This window comes from Notamacropus eugenii, chromosome 2, assembly GCF_028372415.1.
Source record: "Notamacropus eugenii isolate mMacEug1 chromosome 2, mMacEug1.pri_v2, whole genome shotgun sequence".
NCBI lineage: Eukaryota > Metazoa > Chordata > Mammalia > Diprotodontia > Macropodidae > Notamacropus > Notamacropus eugenii.
Genome location: NC_092873.1, coordinates 506,700,606 through 506,712,098, shown reverse-complemented (window position 1 = coordinate 506,712,098; position 11,493 = coordinate 506,700,606). Strand labels below are relative to the sequence as shown.

The 11,493-nt window shown below is 54.8% G+C and overlaps 1 protein-coding gene across 3 annotated transcripts; it reads right to left on the bottom strand.

The window, feature by feature from the left end:
- Positions 1-310: 310 nt before the first annotated feature.
- AKR1A1 (aldo-keto reductase family 1 member A1) lies at positions 311-10,438 on the bottom strand. Of its 3 annotated transcripts, none has more exons than XM_072649257.1 (10): positions 10,170-10,438; positions 8,335-8,397; positions 5,505-5,591; positions 3,592-3,711; positions 3,337-3,488; positions 2,944-3,139; positions 2,558-2,757; positions 708-780; positions 530-616; positions 311-435 (listed from the first exon to the last, which is right to left on the bottom strand). In XM_072649257.1, the coding sequence occupies exons 3-10, from the start codon at positions 5,586-5,588 to the stop codon at positions 370-372; spliced, it is 978 nt and encodes a 325-aa protein (XP_072505358.1). In that variant the 5' UTR covers positions 5,589-5,591; positions 8,335-8,397; positions 10,170-10,438; the 3' UTR covers positions 311-369. The 3 variants fall into 3 exon arrangements, with proteins under 3 accessions (XP_072505358.1, XP_072505359.1, XP_072505357.1); XM_072649258.1 differs by lacking the exon at positions 10,170-10,438 and adding an exon at positions 9,423-10,078; XM_072649256.1 differs by lacking the exon at positions 10,170-10,438 and adding an exon at positions 8,822-9,004 and having other exon boundaries at positions 8,335-8,454.
- Between the last annotated feature and the right edge of the window lie 1,055 nt (positions 10,439-11,493).

The window sequence follows — 11,493 nt, the reverse complement described above, 5'->3', positions numbered from 1 at the left end:
TCTCTTTCCTCCAGTCTCTCTCTCCCAACTGGAGCATGAAGGGCAGGCTCTATGCTAGCCCAGCATGGGTTCCAGTTCTGCCTTCTAACCTTAAGCCCCCTTGCTGGGTCTGTTTCCTCACCTGTGCAATAGGATTCTATGGGCATTCTGGCCCTTCTATATGCTCTATGCTCCTCAGATCTATAACTATGGTCCAGTGAGGTCCTGCTGTCACAGTCAGGGCTACAGAAGGCCAGGTGGTGAGCTGCTGGCGCAAGGGCCATCATGGTCAGCATGACACGGAGACAAAGAGACTCAGAACTGCCAGAGCCAAAGAGGCTAGAATGTGTGTATTGATACTGGCTTCTGCCTGGACCGAAAAGTCAGGCCTTAGAAGGGCTCGTTGAAGGGATACAGAGGATGTCCTGCGTCTCTTGGGACCCGCTTCCCATCCCTCTGCAAAGACAGAGACAGAAGCCTATCTCAGAGGGGGCCCATCAGCCCTGTCTGCGCCCCCTCCCAGGGCACCAGCCACCAGCATGGCCCTTACCATTATCATGGGCACGATGTACCGCCAATTTTTGTTCAGCGCCCCTAGCTGCTTCATCTCCTCTGGCGTCAGGGTGAAGTCAAAAACCTAGCAGGGACACCCAGAGTCCTGAGCCCAGGCCTTGTTCCCAGGGCTCCGTGCATTTCCCCACCCCGAAGTCCAGGGCCTGCTTCTTTACCTGGAGGTTCTCAAGGATACGGGAAGGAGTGACGCTTTTTGGAATACAGATCACCTTCCGCTGGACTTGCCATCTGTAAGGAGGGAGAGCAGACCCAGGGGGATGGGACGGGTCACACCTAGCAGGGTCTTCCCACATGTACTGCCCCCCCCCCCACAGTTCCCAAGTGCCAGCTGGGGCTCAGAATGCAGGCTGGGCTAGTGGAAATAGTTACAGGGTCTCCATTCAGAGAATCACAGAATTTAGGAAGGGATCTTAGAGGTTATTCAGCCCAATTTTTCCATTTTACAGATGGAAAAACTAAAGACCAGTGAGACGATGCCCCTAAACTCTGGTTTCCCTTGTTTTCTCTAGCCAACTTTTAATAATAATAACTAGGATTTATATAGCACTTTTAAACTTTGCAAAGCAGTTTATGAGATTTCATTTTATCCTCATAACTACCCTGGTAGATAGGGGACATTATTATTCCCATCTTACAGATGAGGCAACTGAGACAGAAATTAAGTGGCTTGCCCAGGGTCACACAGCTAGGTGAGATTTGAACTTGGGGTTTCCAGATTTCCGAATGCTTACTGGACATCTCTAACTCACTCAATGTCTCATAGTCATCTTGTCATCTTAAGTGCAATGTGTCTGAATCTGAACTTATCTTTCTCTTAACACTCCCTCCTCTTCCTGATTTCTCCACTACAGTTGAGGGTACCATCAGTACAGGGGTCATGTCATCCTCAACTCCCCTTTCTCACTACCTCCATCATGTCCAAGTAGTTGCCAAGGCCTGTTGATTCTACCAATACATCCCCTTCTCTCCTCTGAGGCTGCCACCCCCTGGTGCAGATCCTCATCACCTCACTCTAGCTGCTGGCGGGGTGTGCCCCCTTCCATATCCTCCTCAATCAATCTTCCTAAAGTGCAAGCCTGATCATGTCAACCCCTACTCAACCAATCGTAGCAGTTCCCTTTCACCTCCAGGATCAAATACGAAATCCTCTGATTTAGAGATCTTTCCATAAGCCGGCCCCTTCCTACCTTTCCAGTCTGCTTATATTTGACATCAACTCTCTCTCTCTCCCTTCCTTCCTCCCTCCCTCTCCCTCTCTCTCTCAGTGACACTAGCCTCCTGGCTGTTCCTTCCACAAGACCCTCTGTTTCTGGACTCCAAGCATTTTCTCTGGCTGTGACCCATGCCTAGAATGCCCTCCCCTCTCATCTCTCTCTCCTGGCTTCCTTCATGTCCCAGCTAAAATCCCACCTTCTTTTTCCCCATCCCTAGTCTTCCCTCTGTCCTCCAACCTAGCCTCACCTCTGACTTATCCCATCTGTAGCTTGATTGTCCACAGGTTTTTGCATGTTGTTTCTCCCTGCCCCCCCTTAAACATAGTGTCTGGCACACAGTAGGATGTTTATTGATGAATATGGTAAATATGGACATTTATGACTTATATAAACAAACCCTTTTGGGGAAGGGGGTTCTCCATTATTTTTAGGAGTATAAGGGCATCTTGAGACCCAGAAGTTTGAGAACCATTGATGGGCACTGGAATCCAGAACGCTTTAAAAAAAAAAGCACTTTACAAACATGACTTTCATTTTACAAAAACTCTCTATGGCTGGTAATATGGATACGATTGTTCCCATTTTTCAGGCAGAGAAACTAAGGATGTTGCACAAGGCCCAGGAAAGAGCCTTGAATGTCAGCCTAGGGCCTACAGCCTTCTCTCCATAGCCCTCTTCCCCCCTGCTCCTATCGACTTTAGCCATGCACCTAGTGGAGTTCAGCATGGCATCTCCCAGGCTGCCTCCCGTAGCTCCTCCTCTCCCCAGCCTAGGCTCACACTGGGCCGTACCTGAGCAGGATCTGGGCTGGTGACTTCCCATACTTCTTGGCCAGCTCCAGGACAAGGGGCTCCTGCAGCAGCACTGGCTCCGCTGGGTCTCGCCAGGCTCGGTCTGAGGAGCCAAGGGGGCTGTAGGCTGTCACCTCTAGCCCCCGCTCATGGCAGTGAGCAATTAGCTCATTCTGGGCTAGGTAAGGGTGACTCTCCACCTTGGACAGAGATCACAGAGGCTGTCAGCAGTGATCTGGACACCCCCTCTGCTACTGGCCCCTGTCACTCAGGCACAGCCCCAGGCACCAGAACATAAGTGACTTGTCATCTAGTCATCCCACTGTCTGGACCAGGGCTCCCACCCCCAATCCCTGGGGTACCCCCCCACAGCTCCCCGGGCTCACCTGGAGCACAGCAGGCCGCACTGTGGCCATGCTGAGAATGTCATCAATCTGGCGGCTGTTGAAGTTGGAGAGGCCCAGGGCCCGCACCAGCCCCTTGGACACCAGCGCCTCCATGGCCTTCCAAGTCTCCTTGTAGTGGATGGTGTCATAGCGCATTGTGCCATCAGCATTCTTGGGGAAGGGGTTGTCCCCCCGCCTGTGGATGTGACAGCCCCATGACCTCGGCCTTCCCTGGTCCCTTCTGCCCCTTACTCACCCAACCCTATACAACTGAGCAGCACAAGACCACTTTCTCATCATTCAACAAAGGGACATGAAGGCCAACAGCATGCAGTGCTGTGGGAATAGTTCTGGCCCTGTCCAGCCCTGCCTCAGCCCATCTCCTCTGCTCACTCAAAGCCAAAGGGCCAGTGCATCAGGTAGAGATCCAGATACTGCAGCTGGAGGTCAGCCAGGGTCTTCCTGAGGGCAGGCTCCACATCCTCTGGCTGGTGCTTGGTGTTCCAGAGCTTGGAAGTCACAAACACTTCTTCGCGGGAAACAGCCTGGGGAGGGGAGGGGGTATAACCAAAGGGGTGGGGGCCCAGGTTCCACGGGTTCCCTCCCCTTCCAGAGCTCCCCTACTATCCCTGGCCAGACCTCACTTACCTTTCCAGGGCCCACATTCTCCTTCAAGGCCTCGCCAATCTCTGCCTCGTTTCCATAGATGGCAGCACAGTCAATGTGGCGGTAGCCAACACTGAGAGCGTATTTGATAGCAGCCTTCACCTGTGGGGGTGGAGGAAGTGCTGAGAATGGGACTGGAAAAAGCGGAAGGGGCAGGCACCTCTGCTCAGGCAGAATTGGTCCCCTCAGACTTCCCCGGGCTGCTTTGCAGGGACTTCTCCCTGAGCCACAGTTCACTCATCAGGAAATGGAGATCAGGATGCTAGTAAGTGCTCAGATGACAGGAATCGTCTTGATGGCTCCCTATCCCCTCCCCACAAGTTGGAGGGGACCTCTAGCTTTCCCACCTCCTTGAACCTCATCAGAATTCTTCTATGCAGGTCCCAAGTCCCTGACTCTGGACCAGCCCTTGGCTCACCAGTAGAGCCTGGGCTGGGCAGGCTTCCTCCCTGAGCATCTGGCTCAACCTCCCACAAAGCCACTCCTGCCTTGGCAGGTGCTCTACTCTGTGTCCATCCTTTTGCCCACCAGGAGCAGGCTCCCTCTGGCCCTCCAACTCCTCTGTATCTTCATGATGTTTATAACCGTGGCTCTTTATGATTAGCAAAGTCCTTCATGGACAGGATCTCAATCAAACTTCATAATTCCCTGAGAGGGAGGCAATAATGGGGATTATTCATTCCCATTTTACAGATGAGAGGACTGAGGCTCTGCAAACAGAAGCTACAGTAAGCCTGTAGGCGACCACCAGACCAGGCTGCCTCTCCTCATAAGACTTCAGACTTCCTCCAACCTCCTTCCTACCATCTTTCTGATTCCTTCCACAGGCCTCAGCCCTGTGGCAGCAACACCCAATCCTGGGGCCCCTCCGAAGGCACCCCCCCCCCCCATTCCCCATCTGTTTCCTGGGTGTCAGACTGAACACCAGGGTCAGCGGCTCCTGTACTGCAAGGTTAGGGACCACTGTCTGCACTGAGTTGACAGGTGGCCTAGCCCCGGGGCTCCCCACAATGTCACACATGGGGTAGAGACAGAGTTTTGGAGGGGAGGAGAGATGCCAAGTTCTTAACAATCACAGACACACAGACACAGACAGACACAGACACACATACACACACACCCCACTAGGATATTCCAAACTGAAAAGTGAAAGGTGAGCCCCATGGGTCAGGCCAACAGCTCCCCCCACCCCCACCACCCCCACAGAGCAGGTGCCCACTTCCTGCCTCCCCCCTCCCTTCCTGAAAGCTGGGATTATAGAACAGGTTTGGCACCTGGGTGCTCAGTCTCCACTAATCTGGCTGCAGGGGAGGGAAGAAGGATCAAGGCTTCTCTGGCCCATGCCCACCTCAGCCCTAGCACCAGTGGGGCTCTGGGGTCCCCAGGGAGCTTTGTCATGGTCACCTCCTCCCCTCCTCCCTGGTCCTAGTAGGTCTGATTGCTATGGGGCAGAAGGAGAGGTCATGGGAGGCTCCCACCACTACACTCCCTCTTTTATCACTGATGAGGTCCCCTCCACTTCAACCACGCCATACTTCCAGCACAGACACCTGCTATGCAGATGCGCACTCGCTGGCCTCAGACCTCATTAGCTCGTTTCTCCTTCTGTGGAGTGGGGAGATTTCCATCCTTCTACCCCAAACAACAAACCTTCAGCCCACTCACTGGCCTCCCCAAAGCCTTCCCAGGCCCCCAGATCTGAGCACAAGGTCCAGGGGCAGCCGCCTCCTACTGTTTGCTAACTCTTTACCATCTAAGTGTTTACTGCTTGATATTCTCCTCTGCAAAGACTACAATCTTCATGAGGGCAGGGGTCAAGTCTTCCCCTACTTCTCTTCCTTGGCTGTCCCTTCTCCCCCAAACACAGCTCTCCCTGTGCCCAGCCCCCACCTCACCTGCCCAGGCTCACTCTTCCAGGTACCCAGCCCCAGGAGAGGCATCTTCTGCCCAGTGTGGAGGACGAGGGTGGATGACATCATTGCCTGCAATACAGAAAAGAAAGAGCTATCCCGTGGCTGAGGACAGAATGAAATGGCCCACGGCCAGCCAGCCACCCATAACGTACACTGAGGAAAAGGGGGAAACTCCTAAGAAGCATTGCAGGGTGAGTAGAACCCCAAGGGGCAGTGCCCCCTCACAGCAGTGGCATCAGCAGCCACAAAACCACGGACATCAGAGAGGGCCCAGAACATAACATGAGCTCTGACCACTTTTGTCAGAAGGACACACACATGAACTTAAGCAGACTCAAACAGTCCCTGATACAATCAACTTCCATCTTGTGTATTCCAGTAGTTGAATCAGAGGAAATTAAGAGTGACATGAAAACTGTCAGAAAAGACACAGTAAAGAGGGAAAGATAAGGAAGGTAAGGTAAGGTAGCAGGAGGCAGGGAGAGAGAGTCAGGCTCTGTAAGTGAGAAGCTGGGAAGGCATCAGGTGAAAAACCTTGGTTTGTCCTAATTACTAGGGGCTTCCCCTGGTGGCCGTGGGAGCCCCTGGTCCCACCACAAAAACAGAGTCATAGATTGAGAGATAGAAGAACATCAGTCCTCATTTCACACCAATCAGGAATCTGAAGTCCAAAGTCACCCAGGTGGAAAACTCTGAAGTCAGGATGAGGGGCACAATCCTGAGAAAGGGCCTCACTGGGCCAGCAGGAAGCCCTCTCCCCCAAAACCATGTAGACTCTTTAACTTAAAGCCCTCCTCCCCTCAACACCTAACTCCTTAAGGAGTTGGCATGAACAGTACAATGTAGAGAGAGATAGAAGAGGCACTAAGTAGCGGGTCGAGGCTAGGACTTTGGACAGCTCTGTGGTGCAGTAAATTGAGTCCTGACTTGGAATCTGGAAGATTCATCTTGATTAATTCCAATAGGGCCTCCAAAACTTGCTGACTTTGAGCAAGTGATTTAACTCTGTTTGCCCCAGTTTCTTCATCTGTAAAATGAGGTGGAGAAGGAAATGACAAACCACTCCAGTGTCTTTGCCAAGAAAACCCCCCAATGGGGTCCAGGTGAGTCAAATATGACTGAAAAACAACATCATTGCTTGTTAAACTCCCCTGTCTTGTCTGTAGGGTCAGAGAAGCAGGTTCCTCTGTGAGGTGTGACTGGGTCCATGGTGGCCAGTGTGGGAATGTAGGACATCCCTGGTAAGCAGGATAAATTAAATGTGTGCCTATCTTGGCACCTGATTCTAACTCCCATATTATTAGGGAAATGCACCACAAGTCTCTAAACCCCAGAGGTCAGGGATTCTGCTCCATCTTCTTCTATGCCACTCTCGAGGTCCTTAGCAGGGTGTGATCTCTAAGCACCAAAGGCTTTCAGCAAACATGTCCTGACCAAGGAATCTGGATATGACCAGGGAGAGGTGGAGGAGGAAGCCCAAGGATTCAGAGCCCCAGTGGGGTCCACTCCTGGCTAAGCCACTGTCTCAGGGTATGACCTTGGGCCAATTCCAGCTGTGTCAGGAGACCCTCCCTCATGATGAGGGTGGTCCCCAAGTGGCCAGGGCTGCCCCAGGAGCTGGTGGGAACCTCTCACTGGAGGTCTCCGGAGGCTGGACAACCAGTTGTCAAGGGATCTCCAGGAACTTCCTGACTCAGTCCCTTCCTATTCAATAGCCAGGGCTGGGAGGCTGCTGGGCAGAACAGGGCAGGCTGAACTTCTCAGAGTTCTCAATTGCCCCAAGAAGGGTTCTGGAATTCCAGCCAGAAAGAAGGGGGAGGGGAGACACATGAGAAACAGCTTCTCCCTTTCACCTGGAGTGGTAAAGTTCACCAGAGCCTCAGGGCAGAATGGGGGGAGGGGACCAGGCTAGCACCAGCTTGGATATTCCCCAAGGGGGCTGGCCCAGAATTCAGATAGGGGCAAAGTTGATCCTTCTCCTAAATGGTTTGCCATTCTGCTCCTTCCCTGCAGAAGCTCAGATCTTGAACTGAATGTCCCTCCTCAAAGAGGGTGATTCCCCCTTCTCCATAAACAGCTGTCCTAATAATCTTCCTACTGCAGGCATCTCACCTGGTTACTCCCCTAAGAGCCTCTAGGATAAAACGCACTGCCCCCAGCTTGGGACTTTAAAGTGCTTCACAGTGTGGCCCCAGGCCTCCTTGTCAGGTTCATACAGGCCCATTAGAACCAAACTGGCTGACTGGTAACAGACCCACTTCATTCCTTCTCCCCCTCCATAACTGCAACACATCCATCTCTCTCCTCATCTCTGCCTTGAAGGCTCAGATCCTATCCCATGGAAGCCTGTCCTCATTCCCTTAGGTGCTAATGTTATCTCAATCCCTACTGGGACAGCCCTTCCAAAAGAGTGGAAGAAGGCCGACATGATCTTACTTTTAGTCCATACTTGTAGGACAATCTTGGAAGGGCCCTGAAGCCTGCCCAGCTAAAAGGGGAGAGGGGGGGAGAGAAAGGCTGCCCACCAGCGACAGGTCAGAGCAGGATGGAGTCAGGGTGGGATAAAAGGGCAGGGATTGACATCCCATCCTGACTCAGCTCCCTCCTCCAAGAGGAGACGCCCCTCTCTTCCAGTGCCTTACTTTCCCCAGGATAATGGGGATTCAGTCAGTGTCCGGAAAATGATGGAAACTTGTAGGGAGAGGGACCCAAAGGGAAACCTGATGGCTTCAAACAAGAAAAATCCAGCTGGAAGCTGGCAGGTGAGAAGGGGCCCAACGTGACCGGGGAGAGGGAAACACGCCTCTCTCACCTTCTGCCCTTTCCAAAAGGGGAAGGAGGAACTGGCCCTCTGCCCTTACTGTCCTCGTGAGCCCTGGAAGAAGACGAACGATGTCGTGGCAGGAAAACCTCCAAGTATACCGTCACCGACCTGCAGGGAGAAGCAGCGGCCCCAGATGGCACTAATCCGTGATACAGGTCCCTGATCCCCATCTCACAGCTAGGGGCACTGAGCAAGGGGCAAGGCAGAACCGTGCCCTACCCGCCAAAAAGAAGCCTCGTTCCACCCCCCGTGGCCAAGGCAGGATCGGCCATCCTGCCACTGTCCGAGAAGCAGAACCAGGGACAGGGGAAGGGACTCCGCCCAAGCCAAGCAAACAAACAGGAGACGGTGGGCCAAAGGAGAGCCCCGCAAGGCAGAGCCCACCCCCCCACCCCCCATCCCCGGGGCCCACCCCCGCATACACACACACGGTGGAGGGAGGGGGATCCCCAGGCTAAATCGGGGTGCTTCCCACCTCAGTCCTGCTGCTGGCAAGAACGTTCTGGGGACAAGGGTCCGAGTAAGACGGCGGGCGTGCTTCCCGAGATCCACAATGCTGCGACTTCCTCAATTGCAGGCTGGTCGGTGCCCTCCCCCTCTCGCTCTGTGCCCGCCCCCTTCGGCCGTGCGCCCTCCCACTTCGGCCCTGTGCCCTCCCACTCCGGCCCTGTGCCCTCCCTCTCGCCCGTGTGCCCTCCCACTCCGACCCTGTGCCCTCCCTCTCGCCCTTGTGCCCTCCCACTCCGGCCCTGTGCCCTCCCTCTAGCCCGTGTGCCCACCCTCTCGCTCGTGCGCCCTCCCCTTCCACTCACCCGCCCCCTCAGTCCCGTACCCTCCCCCTCTCGCTCTGTGCCCGCCCCCTCCAGCCTGTACGCCCTCCCACTCCGGCCCTATGCCCACCCTCTTGCCCGCGCGCCCTCCCCTTCCGGTCATGTACTGATCCATTCACCCGCTCCCCCAGTCCCGTACCCTCCCCCTCTCGCCCGTGTGCCCACCCTCTCGCCCGTGTGCCCTCCCTCTAGCCCGTGTGCCCACCCTCTCGCCCGTGCGCCCTCCCGCTCCGGTCCTGCGCCCACCTCCTCGCAGCCCTGCACCCTCCTCCTTCTCAGCACTGAGCCCGCAGGCTGCCCAAGAAAAATCCCCAAACCCGCGTGGCAGGCAGTGAGGACCCGGAGGTTAGCAGGGGGTCCTCCTCCCCCGGCCCTCTCGTGGGAGGGTCGCGGCGCCGTGCCAAGGGCAGCGCGCAGCCACGGCCCCCGAGCTACGTGTCCGCCCTCTGCCCGGACCCTGCGGGTCTTTGTCCCAGCTGGGAGGTTGAGGCCTGGGCCACCTTCTTCCTCTCCATCTCGCTGTGCCCTCGCCCCAGGCTGCAGCCGCTGCCGCGTGTGCCCCTAGGGGCCGCGGGGACCTGGCAGCAGAGGCTCATCCAGGTCGTCGGAAAACAGATCCGCGATCTTGCGCAGCCCGGCCCCGCGCCCGAAGGGGGCCCGACCTTTGCCCCGCTCTAAGCCCACTGCAGACTCGCACCCCACTACTGTGTGTGCATCGCATGGCTGACCCAAATAGAGACTCAAGTAGGGGAAACAGTGCCGGCAGGCTCTGTCTAGAACCGGGGCGCCAGGGATCCCTAAAGGGTCTGGGAGCTTGGATGGGAAAACAATTCCCTTTCTATTGGAGCCTGGCTGCCATGATGAACGGAGACCGTGGATCTGTTTCAGCAGACTGTCCCGAGGCTCATGGCTCAACCAGGGTTAACATTTACCATGCCCTCCTGACCCAACTTCAAAGGACCATTGTGAAAATCCCATGAGATGTTTGCTCACCTAAGGGGCCCACAAATGTTAGCCGGGAGTCACCGTAGAAGGCATCTAACCCATTCTCATTGTGCTGGCCTTAGAAGGTTCTAGGACAAGGGTTCCTAGGTGCTGACTGAGGGAGGTGTTTTGGCCTTAAGGTGCTGCCTCGTGATCCGTGATCCGTGATCCGTGATCCATGATCCGTATCTCACCAGAGGAAAGGAATCCAGGCTGTGCCACAAGATCTCTGAGGAGACCTTTTCCATCTCATGCCTCCTAAAGAAATCTCTGTGTCTTCACTAGAATGGGGGCTCCTTTGCGAGGGGGGCTTACCTTGCTTTTTTCTTCTGTTTATACTCCAGCATTTAGCATGATGCCTGACACACGGTCAGTTCTTAATAAATGCTTCCTTCCTTCCTTTCTCCCCTTTGTTCCCCCTTTCTCCCTCCCTCTCGTTTCCTTCCTCCCTCCTCTCTTTCTTTCTTTCTCCATTCTTGGTACATATGTTCATTCATGGTGAGGCTTCACCAAAATTCAGAGATGGAAAGAACAGGGCCCTGCTCTCTGGGACCTCACAAGTTAGTTAGTAAGTAAGATAAGGCCAAGTAGGCAAACAGGGTAATTCAAAGAAAAGGATGCTTGAAGCATTCAGTCTTGGGAGGACAGCAGGGTATCGGGAGCCCCTTCCAGCCCTCTCTGTGATGCCAAGCGCCAGAGAGAGACAGACCAGGGGCCCAGTGTTCTGAGGACTTCTTGATCCCAGCATTCCTAGGAGGGGGCCACCAAAGCAGGAGCTCCCTGAAGCCCCTCTGCCCAGCCCATCTCAGCATGACCTTTCTTCCTTCCTTCCAGGCTTTTGCTAGTTCAGGACCTGGGAGCCCCACTGTACCAGGATAATCTGGGGGAGACCTGGGCACTGCCTTCTGCCCCGCATCTGCTCTTCTTCCAGCATCCCTTACCTTCTGCCCCTGGCACAGTCCTGCTCTGACATGGGCCCTGCGTCCAGCCCTGGATGTTCTGCCTGCAGCAGGGGTCAGGTGAACTCAGAGCAGGGCCTTTGCTAGCTTGTTAAGTCTTCAGTTTTTCTGCTCAGCTACACACTGTCCCGTGTAAACTTCAGAGTCCAACCTAGGCCTGGAGTCACTGGCAGGGGATTGTTCCTGAGAGGTGGAGGGAAATGTCAGGATCCAAGGAGAGAAAGGGAAGAAAAGGGTAGTAGCCCCAGCCTCCCCAAACAGCCTCACATCTGGGGAAGGGAAAAGTTGAGTTCAGGCACAGGGTCCCCATCACCCAGACTCCAAACCTAGGGGTCATCCTTGACTCCTCACCCCCTAGCCCCAATCAAGTCCTG

Bases quoted from the DNA above. Each gene is read 5' to 3' on its own strand.
- AKR1A1 (XM_072649257.1), bottom strand. From the start codon at position 5,588: ATGATGTCATCCACCCTCGTCCTCCACACTGGGCAGAAGATGCCTCTC. The intron at 3,712-5,504 runs GTGAGGTGGGGG...CCACCCCCACAG, and splicing joins GGAAGAGTGAGCCTGGGCAG to GTGAAGGCTGCTATCAAATA. The intron at 617-707 runs GTAAAGAAGCAG...TGTCCCTGCTAG, and splicing joins GTATCCTTGAGAACCTCCAG to GTTTTTGACTTCACCCTGAC.